This window comes from Carassius carassius, chromosome 10, assembly GCF_963082965.1.
Source record: "Carassius carassius chromosome 10, fCarCar2.1, whole genome shotgun sequence".
Lineage (NCBI taxonomy): Eukaryota > Metazoa > Chordata > Actinopteri > Cypriniformes > Cyprinidae > Carassius > Carassius carassius.
This window is the reverse complement of record NC_081764.1, coordinates 9,900,325-9,916,025: the sequence shown is the minus strand read 5'-3', so window position 1 is coordinate 9,916,025 and position 15,701 is coordinate 9,900,325. Positions and strand designations below refer to the sequence as shown.

Below are 15,701 nucleotides of genomic sequence, written 5' to 3'. Positions count from 1 at the left end.
CCTTTAAGGAAATATATTTTCTCACTCAGACAGCTCTGTTCACTCATCCTCACTGGTGCTCTCTCCACACTGGAAGCGTATGAAGCCTAGCACACGTGCGTTCTGTAGAGTCAGGTACTGTCCCACAGTATATTTGGGATCTAGGAGGAAGGTCTGGGGCAAAAGTCTCATCTCAGATTCACCACATGGTATATCGTCCATGTTGCCAAGAGAAACAGGTGCTTCACCCACTATATGTTGCCCCAGCTTCCTTCCCAGAGCATCCATGCCTTCCTTTGGTCCACCTTGAAACACAACTAGCGATCCATAGCGCCCCATCTTAATGCCAACCTGCTCGGGAACTGCTCCATGTACGTATGAGCCAATGTGCCAATCACAGGGCACAGCAAGTGATACAGCACGACGCATGCCAGTGTTTTCACCTAATCGCCCTGAAAGGGGAAAAAAACAGAATACTAAACATGAGAAAAAAAATTATTATTATATTTAATTATTAGGAGGTAGACAATAGACAGGGTGTGCTGAAAATGCTTACAAGCCATAAATCTCATGTTGTGAAGATAAAGTCACATCATGTAATTATATAATTCTTTGTACAATACAGACTTAAAAAGTCTGGGGTCAGTAAGACTTTCTGATGTTTTTAAAAGAAGTCTCTTATGCTCACCTAGGCTGTATTTATTTGATTAAAAATTCTGTATAAATAGTATAATTGTGAAATATAATTACAATTAAAAATAACAGTTCTCTGTTTTAATATATTTTAAAATGGAATTTATTACAGTGATGGCAAAGCTAAATTCTCAGCAGCCATTACTTCAGTCTTTACTGTCACATGATCCTAATCAATCTTATTTGCTGCTCAAGAAACATATCTTGTTTACAATGCTCAATATTTTAACATTTTCCAGGATTATATGATAAACAGACAGAACAGCATTTATTTGAAGGAGATATTTTGTGTAATATTATAAATCTATCATGGTTTGTCTCACCTACAGTCAAGGCTATCTGATCTGCCAGTGAGGGTCCCTCAGGAACGTGGAGCTGACTAATATCCTCAGAAGACAGCACACTCTGAATCGGAGAACAGATCAGCAGTCAGAGCTTACAGAAGGTGTGGAAGAAATACCTTTCTGAAAATACCAATCATGGGCATGTACCTTAATATACCCTGTCTGTTTTTTGCAGCTGTGATGAGCCATTATTGACAAAGCAACATCCTTTACCAATTGTTGAAATTTCTCATTCCTCGCAACAAAATCTGTCTCACAGTTCACCTGAAAATAATACATAGATTTTAGTTCAATCACACTGCGTCATTTTGGTGACCAATTACACACTGTGTGGTAAGAATGACATGTTAGCATACTTCAACCATGTGACCCAAAAGGAGACCGATCAGCCCTTCCTTGGCTTTCCGACTTTCAAGTTTACTCGCTTTGCTCCAGCCCTCTTTTTTGGATTGTTCATGCAGCCAGCTTTCTGCCTACAAACATAAGATTTAGCAAATCATAATTAGCTCATCTTTACCATGTACAGATTTTTGTGGCTGCACACCCATATTTTATGCACATCTAAATTGCATAAATAATATATATATATATATACACACACACACACACACACACACACAAACAAAGATGATGACAAGGATATGAGTTTACTGTTTGTGCTTGACAAATCAGATGACTAGTAATTGATACATAGCACCTTGTTAGAAACATTTCAGTTAAAAAAATACAGTGGGTTTAAAATTCAAGTACTGAAATTAAAAGAAATATGAATATTGTGGGTTTAACACACAATTTATAATTTATATTTACAGAATTTCGTTTTTAGTCTTTTAATTTCACTACTTAAAAGAAGTGGCACTTAAAATGGAAGTGAATAGGGGCATTTTTAGCTGTTTTTGCAACTACTTTTGTTCAGTATTTCCGAAAGTTAGAGACTTTTAATCAATTAAAACTAATATCTTTTTTTCTGGTTAACTTTTAGGACTATGACAGCGAGTATATGGCTAATTTTTGGATTGCATGGGGAGAATGTGATGGTGACATGAAAATATATTGCATAGGATCCTCCTTTCTTTTTACAGCCAGCTTTTAAAAATGTTCAGAAAATAGTGGACGGTCCCACCTATGTAACATCATTTTTGCATTTCTCCAGTGCCTTTTTGCAGTTGATGAAGGTGTAGCCCGTAGATTTTCGTAATTTCAGGAGAAGTGCTTTATCTGCTGCTAAACTCGGGCAGCTGGTGTAGAGAGACTGAACATGCTGTGTGAGACATCCCTATGAACAACATATTATTAATCAATATGACACATGATTTAATGGTGCCACAGAGCATTACACAGTGACAGCCGTATGGAAACCGATATACTGTCATCTGTTATTCACAATCGCCTTTATTTGAATAACAAGCCAAATATTTCATATCAGACTGCCATTCAGAGAGCATCTGAAGTACCTAGTCAAAATCATTACAACATTAGAGTGCGAAATGTGACAAATGAGTCAAGCCCTTGACTACTTCTGTCCTTGCATATCGACATACAGAATACAAAGCCATTTCTATATCTTCCTCTGGACTAACCTATGGGACTAGGGCTTCCTGACATCAGTAACTGGCAGGCATGTCAGTGAAGCAGAAGCACGCTTTCAGAGAGAGAGAGAAAGGTCAAACTGAAGACAGTTCAGGAGTCATGTGAAGCTCCATCTACTGCACAGGAGTTTAAACTACAGCTTACTGAAGAACAGAGGGAACAGTGTAACTCATTATAAACACATGAAAAGAACAAGAATAACAATGCCTAACGAAATTGGAATGCACATTAAAACTGACTCAAAGGAAAATATGGGGAAAAACAAATCCACACTTCAAAAAGAGTGAGAACATGTGTCAGCTCAGCACCAACACAAGTGGAGATAAAAACCTTTGACAAAAGTATTGCGATTGCAGTGTGAATGCTACCACCTGGTCTTTTTGACTGTTTGCGCATAGAAACATACAGAATACTTTCTTGCCAAGAACACATTCTTGCTGTGGATTAGTTCATGATTTCAGGAGAGTATACATATTGTATTAAATGCAGAGTATTCTTTATAAATACTATATTCATCTTTTTTTACCAGATGTCTACCATTCCTAGAGCCTTTAAACTGGATAGATTTTGGACCAGCTGACTGAAAAAGAGACATTTTTTTGATTTGATTTTATTTATTATCAACTTCCTATTTTTAACCGTCTCACCACTCCCAAAATGACCTTTATCATCATAGCAACGTAGCAAGACGAGTCACATGGTAATGTATTATTAAATATTAGTTATCATCACAACAGAATGTTTTGGTGCATGGGAGGAGTCCCCTATAAGGCTTTATTGATATGAGATGGTATAAAAACCAAACTCTTAATCTGCAGTTTGTACGTCTGGATCGTCTAAAGTCCATAATGAAGCTCACCCTGATTCTCTTTCTCACCGTCACCCTGATCTTTCAGGGCTGCAGTGGTAAGTTCCTCCAAATTATTCATACCCAAATATCCTTAAATCCTGTGCCTTGTGTCTAATTGTTCTATGTTTTACTCAGTATTATCAAGCTTTAAAACTAGTACAAATAATGGGGTACTGACATGCCTCTGGGTGGTAAATCTGTAAAACATTAGATATGTAGTGTCAAAGGGTCAACAAAATCAGAACAAATACATTCTCAAAAAAAAAAAAAAGATACAAAGCTGTCAGTTGGGTGGTACAAGTACAGAGGGAAAAGGGTATCTTTGTACCTCATTTACCCTTAAATAGTACATGTTAGTACCATGAAAGTACATATTACATATTAGTACCTAAAGAGTATGTTAGTACTTTTTAATTTGTACCTTTTATTTTTTGAGAGTGTAGGTTTAACAAGGTAGGATTAAAAAAAAAAGTAGTTAAGTAGCGGGTCTTGTATGTAAAAGCTAAAGTAAAGTTAAAAGTTGCTGTTCTGTCAAGCCAGACTGGAGTTTGTTGATTAACAAATATAGTTCAAAACTCCTTGTCTGTGTTCAATTAGACAAAAGGCACAAACTGTTTTTATTTGTCTCTTAATATACTGTACAGTCCTCAAGGTCTGTTGAGTCACATGGGGCAAATCAGCATTTTATATAAAATAGGAGAAAGATTTAGTTGTTAATATTAGGGGGTTACTCAGTGACCCTGAGTCTTGTTTATTTTGGATCCCGAAAGTGGCATGAAACTCAGCTGTGTCCACTTCTATAGCTTCACACCCTTTGTTAATCTCAAAACTCTTTCCAAAATATTAAACACCATATTTCCTATTATGTAATTAATCACAGTTGAGTTATTTGTATTAAGAACACTTACAATTGTCACAGTGTCTGGGTTGTGTTCCCTGGGTTCCCACTAGGTGTCCTCAGTTCCCACGGTGTTTATCATATTATCACTTCCTGTCTTCTTATTTGGTCACCTTCCTCCTTGTTTAGTTAATTGATTGTTTCCCCACCTGTCTCCTGTTTCCCCATAATCCTTTTGTGTATTTATACCTGGTCTGTCTGAGTCTTAGTCACGGAGTCCTTGTTTAATGTTGAACATTAATTCATGTCTGTCAGTTCTTGCCCTTGCCTTGTCTTCGTTTGGTTTATGTTTGGATGGATGTTTTTGGTTACGACTCATGCCTGGACTGTGTATTCTCTTTGGATTACCCCTTATTAAAGACGTACTCGCAATTGGTTCTCTCTCCTGTGTTTTCCGTAACACCGATCTGTCCAGAAACAGGAGACAGGTGGGGAAACAATCAATTAACTTAACAAGGAGGAAGGTGACCAAATAAGGAGACAGGAAGTGATAATATGATAAACACCGTGGGAACTGAGGACACCTAGTGGGAACCCAGGGAACACAACCCAGACACTGTGACAACAATAACATTCAGACAAAAGGAACTGTCATCTATTTATTTATTTTCATATTATATAATTTTTTATTAATATTTTATGTTGACTGGTAATTTAACATAATTTTCTTGGCTCCAATTTTAGAAACTGAATGTTGAAATTTGAAACTATAAATTGCAGTTATTACTATTTCAGTTTTTCTCATATTTTTTCTTTCAGTTTGCTCAGACTTTGTCAGGTTTGTCTTTCTTCATCAAGCACTAACTCTTTCTTTATGAATCCATTTCCCATGCCAAGCATTAGCCAGTGTCTCTGATGCTGAGATCAAGTCTTTGTCCGAGACGCTGTACAAATTAGACCATAACAGGGCCACAGCCTCAGAGCTGGTTATCGAACCTCAGACACTGATCTCTTCTTCTGAGACCGGCTCCAAGAATGACCACTCATCACGCCCGTAAGACACACAGATATATCTAGATACTTGATATACCCAAACATGCATGTGATTATGTATTCTGATGCACTCTTTCTCTCTTAGATTGTTCAAGCAAGTGAGTAGTACTTTGCTCTCCAAGCCCACGTATAAAGCTCTGCTGAATCTATTAGACAACTATAGAAGGGTGACAGGAGAAGTGGAGGATGTGCCCTCACAGGAAGTCCAGGAGCAGGACACTTTCCTCCAACAGACCATGAACACTGATGTGGGCAGGGAGATTTACAATTTCCTCCACTCTAAAGGTACGTGTGACTCTAACGGTATGTCAGACCTTTTGAATTTTTAGTAACCTTGGTGGTATAAAAATAATGTGATTAGATATATATACAATATATTTACACATTACCATTCAAAGGTTTGGGTTGCAGTATAATTTTGAAAGAATTTAAAACTTATCTAGCAAGTTTACAATTCTCTGCTTAAAAGAGACAGTAAAGACAGTTATAATGTTCAAGATTTTGTTTCAGATCAATTCTGTTTTTTGTTAGGAGCAAATCAGTATATTGGAAGGATTTTTGATGAAAATAATCAGCTTTGCCATCACAGTAATAAATTAGGCCTATATATTAAAATATATTAAAATAGAAAAGAGCTTTTGAATTATAATTGTATTTCACTATATTATAGTTTTTACCATATTTTTATCAAAGAAATGTAGCCATGGTGAGCTTAAAATGCAAAACATTTTCAATAAAATGTTACCAATCCCAAACTTCTGAAAGCCAGTGTACATTTTTGTTTTATACATAGTATTAATATTTTACTTATATACTAAACTCTTTACTAGAAAAAAATAGTCTAATGTACCACAAAACTATAAAATTGTATGTACCGTAAATAGATTATGCAAAATATTTGAATTTAAAAGCCACTGTTTTTTTAGGTGTATACTCATCACAGAGCGAGTTTATCCAGGATCTGAAGATGATGTGGTTTGGTCTTTACTCTCGATCTAGTGGCAAACTGGACTCCAGCGGGTTTGAGCACATCTTTGTAGGTCAGTCTGAGTTAACCACATGTGATTTGCTGTCAGACTGCTGTTTATCTCTCTTTGGCTGACGTGCAGTGTGTCAACAGGGGAAATAAAGGGTGGAAAGGTGTCTGGTTTCCACAACTGGCTGCAGTTTTATCTGAATGAGAAACAGGGACTCCTGAATTACTACAGTCATAGCTTTGATGGCCCTGTGAGTTCCAATGAGCATGTGAATCAAAACAAACCAGTGCTAGTACAATATGCATTTTAAAAGTCTGGATGTCTACCTGTATTAGAAGTTTTGATCTAGTAAAAGACAAGTTTCTCCTCTCTTTCAGTGGAGTACATACCCTGATGTATTAGGAATGCAGTTTGAATGGGATGGCTATTTCAAAGAGGTTGGTTCTGCCTTTATTGGTAGTAGTCCTGAATTTGATCTGGCTATCTACAGTCTCTGCTACATCACCCGCCCTGGCAAAAAGTGAGTTGTGCACATTCATTCATCAAATAAAACTCATTTTTGGTCATATCAGTAAATCTACAAATGTATATATGCATTGCATGAAATGCTCATCTGTTTGATTGTATTCTCAGATGTTATGTGAGTTTGGGAGGACAGACTCTGGGCATTCAGACCTATACATGGGACAACAGCAGCTATGGGGATGGAAAGAAGTACATTGCCTCTGCTTACCCTGCCACACCATGATTCCCTGTCATCTGAATATCAGTATCAACAGACTCACAACCAGAACAACTCTTAATTCTTCTCCTGGTTGTTCGAAGTTGATGTTGGACCAAATAAAACAGGAATACAAAAAACACCCTTCCTGTCTGTATTTTTACTAATGCATAATAATATTCTTTCACACTCTCTGTCAAAATATTGTCTATCTTTTAGTTTGTTGTTAAGCAAACTTGTATTTCACATATAATTTATTTCCATTTTAAATTGGATTTAAAACCATTTTCTAATTAATTATTTGTGATAGAATCATATTCTTGACATTTCAATACCTTCTGTAATTATACTACAAAAAGAAAAAGAAATTACAATAATAATTAAAAGAACAGAACAAATAACAAACTCTTGCAAATGGCTTTATTTACATAAAATACAAAATCTTCCTAGATTTGACATTACTCTTCACTGTCACATAATAATAATAATAATAATAATAATAATAAATTTTATTTGTAATGCACCTTTCTTACTCTCAAGGTGCTACAACAGTATAAAACAACAATAAAAGAAACAACAATACTCCATAATAACAATCACAATGACAACACAATAATAACAATGGCAACAACAACTGTAAGATTATAACTTAAAAGCTTCACTAAAGAGACATGTTTTGAGTAATTTCTTAAAACAAACAAAAGACGAAGCATTCCTAATTGGAAAAGGCAGAGAATTCCACAACCTGGGAGCAATTCAAGAGAATGACCTCCCATAGTATTGAGTTTACAATGAGGCTGGTACAGAGTCAGAGAAACCAGCAGAGCGGAGAGACCCAGATGGTGTAGACACTGTGATCAAACTACAAATATACTCGGGGGCACCCCATGTACTGCTTTATAGGTTGAGATAAAAACATAACTGCGGGATGGTGTGTAAGTTAAAACACGAGCAGCTAAATGCATATATTGCAGCCTCTTAATCATATTTGCAGGTAACCCTGCAAAAAGAGAATTACAATAATCAAGCTTGGATGTTATAAAGGTGTGAATAAGCATTTCTGCATCAGGCATAGAGAGAAACATGATCTTCAGAAATCTTCATTCTGTTATGTTGATTTGCTTAATTAACATTCATCCATTCTTATTATTATCAATGTTGAAAGTAGCTTTGCGGTTTAATTAATTTGTGGAAACCATTATATATATATATATATATATATATATATATATATATATATACAAATATATTCAGGGTTCCTTGATGAATAGAAAGTGAAAAAGAGCAGCATTTATTTGAAATAGAAATCTTTTGAAACATGACTTTACTGTCAGTTTTGAATCAACTGAATCCTTTTTGCTAAATAAAAGTAACAACTTCTTTAAAAAAATCTTACTGACTCAAACCTTTTGAATGTAGTATACTTACAGAAGCATTTTAGGTAACATAAAATATCCCACACCTCAATAACCCTGTACTTATGACAGTTCTACATTAGATGGCTTAGTGTATGTTTTACCTTGTAGGATCCTCCTTTTTTGACTCTGTCTGACTCTGTCCCTGTTTCTGGTCCTTTCTGTGAAAAAAAGGATAAGTCATAAGGATAAGGGTTTAATGCATGAACAGCCTTACATGATTAAAGAAAGAACTTTAAAGTGTGGATGTGTGTATAGTTGACTCAAATTGGACTCACAGGGTTGTACCTGTCTTCTGTAGTGTGATGCACGTTCCACCAGTCTGCTGTCCACTCCCATGCATTTCCCACCATGTCATGCAGCCCTAAGCCACTGGCAGGAAATGACATCACCTGCCAAAATAACACCAGGTAATCAGTCAGTGTTCTTTAATTTCTCCTGTCTGAATTTAAAACCCAGTACACACATAAATCAACTTTGTGTCTTTCTTTGTGTTACCGATGACAGGGAGAACTCCCTGCCACAAGTTAGCATAGTGCTGCCCTCTGGGCATTAGTTTTTTTTCCCCCATGGTGCAGCCTAATAGTGGCAGAGAGAATATGTTAAAAATACATTAAAATGGACAAACAATGAACAAAACACACACACACAGTACACCTGTGCATCACTCCATGGCACATGCAGCACAGGGTAATTTATTCTAGATAAAAAACAGAGATTATGTTTCATAATATAACTTCTACACAGGTATTATACAGTATGATTGGTGTTTATTGCAATCACTATACTTGCTCATGTGGTATTGTTTAGTTATTAATTACCTGTGGTTGAATCTGGTCCTTCTGAGTGTCCACAGTCTGCACCTTTCACTGGTGACCACCAGAGCAGCAGTGCACAAATGCACATTCTGGCAAATCTTGGTTACATTTGGAGATTAAGATCTCTAGCTCTTTTTCTAAAACAAGAGTTCATGGAGGCACAAAGAGACAGGCTCATTACTTGACTATATTTGTAGTTAATTAAAAAAAAATGTTTGTCTTTCCAAGACATTCTGTTCTTTAGCTCCCTTTAAATTCATTTCAATTCAGTGTTACCCACACATGTGGGTATTGACTGCACAAACAGTAATATTGTGAAATATTATTACAGTCTAAAGTAACTTTTTCTTTCTAAAGATAATATAATTTAATTTAATCTAATTTCAAAATGTAATTTATTCCTGTGATTGTAAAGCTGGATTTACAGCAGCTATTTCTCCATTCTTCAGTGTCACATGATCCTTCAGAAATTATTATAATATGTTGATTTAGTGCTCAAGAATCATTTCTTATAATTATCAATGTTGAATCAATATTTTTGTGGGAACGGTGATAAACTACCATTCAAATGTATGGAGAATGAAAGTTTAAAAAAAGTAAAAAAATAAATTAATATTTCCATTCAGCAAGATGCATTAAATTGATCAAAAGTGACAGTAAATATATTTATAATGCCAAAAAAGATTTCCATTTATAATAAATGAAAAAAAAGTAAAGATTAAAATAAAAAAATTAAAGATTTTCCAATTCTAGAAATGCTGTTCAAACTCTCTGTTTATCAAAGAATCCTGAAAAAAAGTATCATAGATTGTTAAGCAGAAAAAAAACAGTTTTCAACATTACTAATAATAATTGTAAGTATTTCCTAAAGATCATGTAACACTGAAGACTGATGTAATGGCTGGTGAAAATTAGGTATGGGTATTGTTAAGGTTTTAACTTTTTAATAACTCTTACTGATACTGCTTATCGATCCGGTATTCTTATTGGTACTTTTTGTTGTGTGTGTGTATATATATATATATATATATATATGAGTGTCTGAGTGCTATTGCTTGCTCTATAATAATTACATCATTATTATTTTACTGTTTGTGTTTTAACCTTGATTTTTTATTATGTATTAAATACATTAACAGAGCAGTCCATTTCATCTGGAATTATTATATTTAGGACATTATCTTTTTTTAGGACAGATTGTCTGTTGCTCCTTAAATTACATATTTTTATTTCTAAAGTTCTCTCTTCTGAAAGTTTTTTTCCCCAGGCATTTTGGTTTGACTGCTCTGATGTGGACAGCTGCAGATTTACAACAAGGTCTGATAACAGCATTAGAGGTTGACATAATTTGTTACCCCTCTTTTTCACAGATTTTATTTCAAAATGTGTTGCATCACTCCCCGCTCACCCCTACTTACATTTTTTGCATATTTAGGCTATAAATAAACGCAGTTTTCCTTTACAGTCTCTATAGACTGTTCACAAGAAGAACAAAAACTTTTAGTCAAATCAAAGGGGAATTCTGGGTCTTGTAGTTCTTGAACGCCACAGAATATTGAAGTGACCAGAACGTAGTACAACTGAAACACAATTTCCCAGAATCCTATCGTGACAGAGTCATTCGGCAAACCGAAAAGAGACGAACATCGGGGCGATGGACCGTCCTGGACTCTGTGAAGAGTCCGGATAATAACTTTCTCAAACAGAGGACGAAACACTTGGGAAAATACCGCGGACACTTTTGCTCCAACTTCGTCGGGGAGAGGTGAGAGAGTGACTACACAAGAATAAATGGACTACTATGAGTTTTGTTTATGAATTATGGTTCATTAAATATTTATCTTATCTGCGGGAGAGCATCGCGCGCGCCCTTCTGAACCCGCCCCTAGGTTACAAAAACTGCCATGAGAAACTCGCATGAAGAAGGATAAAAATGAAAAGAAGCCAAAAGTGTATCAGTTGGCCGGAGCTGATAGTTTATAATGTTTAACGTATTAATCCAAACAGTGTTATGATGAAGTCAAGAGGTCTGGTTCCGTTAGTTTTAATCGCATTAAGTGCATGAAGTTCATGAAATGACTCTGCTTTTCTCAAATGCGTTTGCTGGATAAAGTTAATGTGTACATGTTTGGTGTTATTTGTGTGTGTGTGTGTGTGTGTGTGTGTGTGTGTGTGTGTGTGTTGACATTGTTGACAAGGGTATAAAATTGAATAAGTTTATGTTGTCAAGACGGACGATCTGTTGACGTTCAACAGATAAAATGGGACAGAATCTGCATTACGCTTGCAACAGCATCAGATAAGATATATGCAATAAATACAAATACATACATTTTCATGTAAAACAAAGAACAGTATTTGTATGCTTTCTGCTTTGTATGTAGATAGAAATTCACATGCAAACCCTCCTCCGCACATCTCTCTCTCTCCCTATCTCTCTCAGCATATTAACGGTTTGGTTGGCTAAAGATTTGTTAATCAAATCTAGTACTTACAGGAAGAAACTGTGATGATACAGTCGTCATGGGAGTTACATTGAACTGTAGTATAACAAAATTTGTTTCTACAGTAAACCAATTTCTTATCAGCTGGGTCTTAATATGTTGGATAAACACAATTTTTAACATGAACACAGGGATAATAGGGATAGTATAGTATTTAAGACTGAAAATGTGTGATGCTATTTGCAAAAATAAGCATTGAGCATTTTGGCATGTTTTGCCAGTTACAAATTTGACACTGAATGTATGTTTTTAGTGTGGCATCCCAATGCACTGGACTTGTCCAGTCAGTTAAATTAATAATTAACTTGCCAACATGTAATTTGCCAGCTTCTGGTGATCGAAACTGAGTGGAGGAGTGAGACTTGGGGATGAACTGAATTGGAACCGACAATGTGAAAAGGCCCATGCTATATAAGCATTAGGTAATAATAATATATATTTAGAATGGATTCAGCTTAAACTATAATAACAAAAAAATGAAGATCAGTTTTAGTGTCCTCAACTTGTTTGTCTGTCTTCACATCATGGGTTACTGATTATTGAATATTTGATATTTCCAATCACATGCTGTTATTTAGTTCATGCAGTGAGCCGCTTGTGGTTTAAAGCCAAGTATGCTGTTTTTGAAGACATTAAATTGGACTAGACTTGAAAATTCTTCCTTAGTTTTTGTGGAAAATTCTGATTATCGAACTCTGCGGAGCTGATATTTTTTTTATATGTTCTATTTGAAATGGCTTCTGTATTATGTACTATAGTGAATAACACTTCTAACCACACATATGTATATGCATATGTATACTATATGTTGCTTTACTTTCGAATAGCTACAGGTCTATTAATGGTTAATACTGCTGTTAGGCTTGTCTGTTTAATGATAAACCTGCACACAGACCTTGTCATAACCTCTGACCTCTGCAGGTGGTGGAGTGGTTGCCATGGTGGATAAAATGTCAAGTTTCCTGCACATTGGGGATGTTTGCTCCCTTTATGCTGAAGGCTCTACCAGTGGCTTCATAAGCACTCTAGGGTGAGTGGATTGACATTGTTGTTTGAAATGACATTTTCATAAAATTTTATTGAAAGCAGATTAGCGAATGTTATGAGCAGAGCATTTAAAATGAATTTGTTCAAAGAGTGATGATCATTACAGCAAATAAATGATTAACATGTAGAACCAGCTTATTTGTTAAAGGTCCAGACACTCTTTTCTTATTAATTCCTCAAAGTTAACCCCACTGTCAAAAATCTTAAAAGAATAGTTAACCCCCAAAAATTCATTTACTAAAAAAACGGCTGGTAAGGGACTACAACAAGCTTCTTCCCAGGTCCGTTATGTCACAAACCCAGTTAAACCCCGCCCTCGGGAACACGCAACAAAGGGAGCGAGGCCATGTTGTGTACTCCTCCTATTGTGTTCCTTGGAAGAAACCAATGTAATAAAGGGTTTGGAATGATAAGAAAATTAGTACATTTTCACAAATCTATAATATTTGGATGATCTAACGCTTTAAAGATCAAGACTGCATGAAATTTGCTGTGGTTAAATGCTAACCTTTGATGTGTAGATAATAACCTGTCAGCAGTTTAACCCTGTGTATGTGTGTGAATATCTGTGTTTTTGGCTGACTGATCTTGGAATTTGGATGATGTCCAGTAAGCTGCTGCTTTGGGCCAAAAAAGTCTAAATACAGTCGCACACTTACAAGTGCACACCATTATTTACTCACTCAAACTCGCAGATGCTCAGACAAACCAAAAGTACAGACATCTATTGAGTAGCACTCTTTTTTGTTTTAACCAGGTTGGTTGATGACCGATGTGTTGTCCAACCAGATGCAGGGAACCTGAACAACCCACCCAAGAAGTTCAGGGGTGAGCAGTTTGTGTGTGCGCATGTGTTTGTGTGGATGTTTCGCTGGTTTATTTTCAGTTAAGACAGGAAGTTCTGTTACTTAAACTGGACTTTGAAGTCAAAGGTCACACATACCCCAGAGAAAAGGCTGTAATTTGAATAAAAACCACTTAATTTAGCAAGTCATCCTACATTCTTTGGAATTATTATTCCATTATATTCCAAAGCTTTTATTGTATTATTAAACAAATCGTTGAACAAATAAATCAGTGTAGAACAGTCTGATCCCTTTTCTGTGGAGGTTTATTTTGCTGTGGAAATTGTTACCAACACAGAAAGTGCAGATCTTCTTAGTAGAAGGACTTGAAAAATGAATGTACTTCAAAGGCTGCTTACAAGATTGTGTGTGTCTGAGGCTGACTGCCCTAAACTCCCCACTTCACTCAGAATGCATCTGCTGGTGACATTGAGAAGTTGCATCAGGAGTAGGTTTGTGAGTGAGTGCATTTATACATCATGTGTACTGGTTTCCATCAATAGTTGGCTACAGAATATTAAAGGAATAGTTTGTCCCAAAATGAAAATCCTGTCATGAATTACTCATCCCCATGTTGTTTAAAACATATATGATATTATTTCTTCTGTGGAACCTTTGTTTTGAAGGTTCAAACTGCTTTTTTTCCACACAGGAAAAGCATACAGCGACTATTAAAAAATAAATTTAAATACATTTTTAAAATAAATTTTACACTATATTCCTAGTCCCTTGAAGCCAGCTATACAATATCATATTATACCATATTTATTTCATTATTCATTGCTAATCTTCCTCCCATCACAGCTCTTAAATTTCATACTCATATGTGCTTATATGTGCATATACAAACTCTGCACATCATGAAATGTCAAACAAGCCATTTTTGCATTAGTGACAACCACCATTGGTTGCTGTAACCAAATTTGATTAAAACACAGAAATAACTGTAATATTTTATTCTATTACAATTTAAGGTAACTGTTTTTGTCAGGGAAGTCGTGGCCTAATGGTTAGAGAGTCGGACTCCCAATCGAAAGGTTGTGAGTTCGAGTCCCGGGCCGGCAGGAATTGTGGTTGGGGGGAGTGCATGTACAGTTCTCTCTCCACCTTCAATACCACGACTTAGGTGCCCTTGAGCAAGGCATCGAACCCCCAACTGCTCCCTGGGTGCCGCAGCATAAATGGCTGCCCAGTGCTCCGGGTGTGTGCTCACAGTGTGTGTGTGTGTGTTCACTGCTCTGTGTGTGTGCATTTTGGATGGGTTAAATGCAGAGCACAAATTCTGAGTATGGGTCACCATACTTGGCTGAATGTCACTTCACTCACTCACTTTTTGTATTTTAATATATATTTAAAATGTAATTTATTCCTGTGATTTTCAGCAGCCATTTCTCCAGTCTTCACACCTCCATACTCCAGTGTCAAATGATCCTTCAGAAATCATCAGCTGATTTGGTGCTCAAGAAACATTTTTATTATTATCAATGTTAAAAACAGTTGTGCTGTTCTTTGATTTACAGAAAGTTCAAAAGATCAACCTTTATTTAAAATAAAAAATCTTTTGTAATATTACAAATGTTTACTATCACATTTGGTCATTTTAATGCATCCTTGCTAACACTAGTATATTCATATTTACATTAATTACTTTTTCTTTGAACAACATAGGGAACTAGCCCTTTAACTTTTATCTATTTTCTATCGAATGCATTTATCTCAATAACTCAACCCTGCTGATAAATAAACCTTGCACAATGTGCTTGAGCCTGTGATGAAGGGAAGGAGAGGAGAGATAATTGTATGATGGTCAGTGGTCCCCCATCGAGAGGAATCTATTATTTGCTTCAAATATAAACACTCCAAAGCAAACGGAAGCATGTGATAGTTCGTTTTATGTGGTTGTAATTTCATGAATATATGTTTTTTGGGTATGCATTAATTTCCTAGAGATCAGACTTAAAATGTTAATCTGGCAGAAGATAAACAAGCATAACATTATTGCAGGAGGGACCTGAGCTGCATCTTTT

General features: G+C 35.8%; 2 protein-coding genes, 1 long non-coding RNA gene and 1 pseudogene across 8 annotated transcripts in view; 2 read left to right on the top strand and 2 right to left on the bottom strand.

The window, feature by feature from the left end:
• Nucleotides 1-35: 35 nt before the first annotated feature.
• LOC132151278 (elongation factor Ts, mitochondrial-like) lies at nucleotides 36-2,572 on the bottom strand (annotated as a pseudogene).
• A 768-nt stretch (nucleotides 2,573-3,340) lies between these two features.
• Nucleotides 3,341-7,187, top strand: LOC132151277 (uridylate-specific endoribonuclease A-like). The gene is made up of 7 exons (XM_059559385.1): nucleotides 3,341-3,512; nucleotides 5,198-5,348; nucleotides 5,433-5,632; nucleotides 6,274-6,387; nucleotides 6,468-6,574; nucleotides 6,702-6,844; nucleotides 6,958-7,187. Exons 1-7 carry the CDS (start codon nucleotides 3,389-3,391, stop codon nucleotides 7,070-7,072), a joined length of 954 nt encoding a protein of 317 aa, XP_059415368.1. The 5' UTR covers nucleotides 3,341-3,388; the 3' UTR covers nucleotides 7,073-7,187.
• A 455-nt stretch (nucleotides 7,188-7,642) lies between these two features.
• LOC132151276 (uncharacterized) lies at nucleotides 7,643-8,865 on the bottom strand. Its single transcript, XR_009436359.1, has 3 exons — nucleotides 8,749-8,865; nucleotides 8,565-8,611; nucleotides 7,643-8,045 (listed from the first exon to the last, which is right to left on the bottom strand). It is a non-coding gene; the product is annotated as an uncharacterized LOC132151276 (long non-coding RNA).
• Nucleotides 8,866-10,914: 2,049 nt separating this feature from the next.
• Nucleotides 10,915-15,701, top strand: part of LOC132151738 (inositol 1,4,5-trisphosphate receptor type 1-like) — a 36,782-nt gene continuing 31,995 nt past the window's right edge. For 5 of the 6 annotated variants that reach the window (XM_059560075.1, XM_059560072.1, XM_059560074.1 and 2 more), the window contains exons 1-3: nucleotides 10,915-11,043; nucleotides 12,704-12,812; nucleotides 13,587-13,657. In XM_059560075.1, the coding sequence (XP_059416058.1) occupies nucleotides 12,721-12,812; nucleotides 13,587-13,657 (163 nt within the window). In that variant the 5' untranslated portion in view covers nucleotides 10,915-11,043; nucleotides 12,704-12,720. Of the gene's footprint in view, nucleotides 11,044-12,109; nucleotides 12,205-12,703; nucleotides 12,813-13,586; nucleotides 13,658-15,701 lie in introns of all 6 variants that reach the window. The other variant, XM_059560071.1, reaches the window with a different exon arrangement.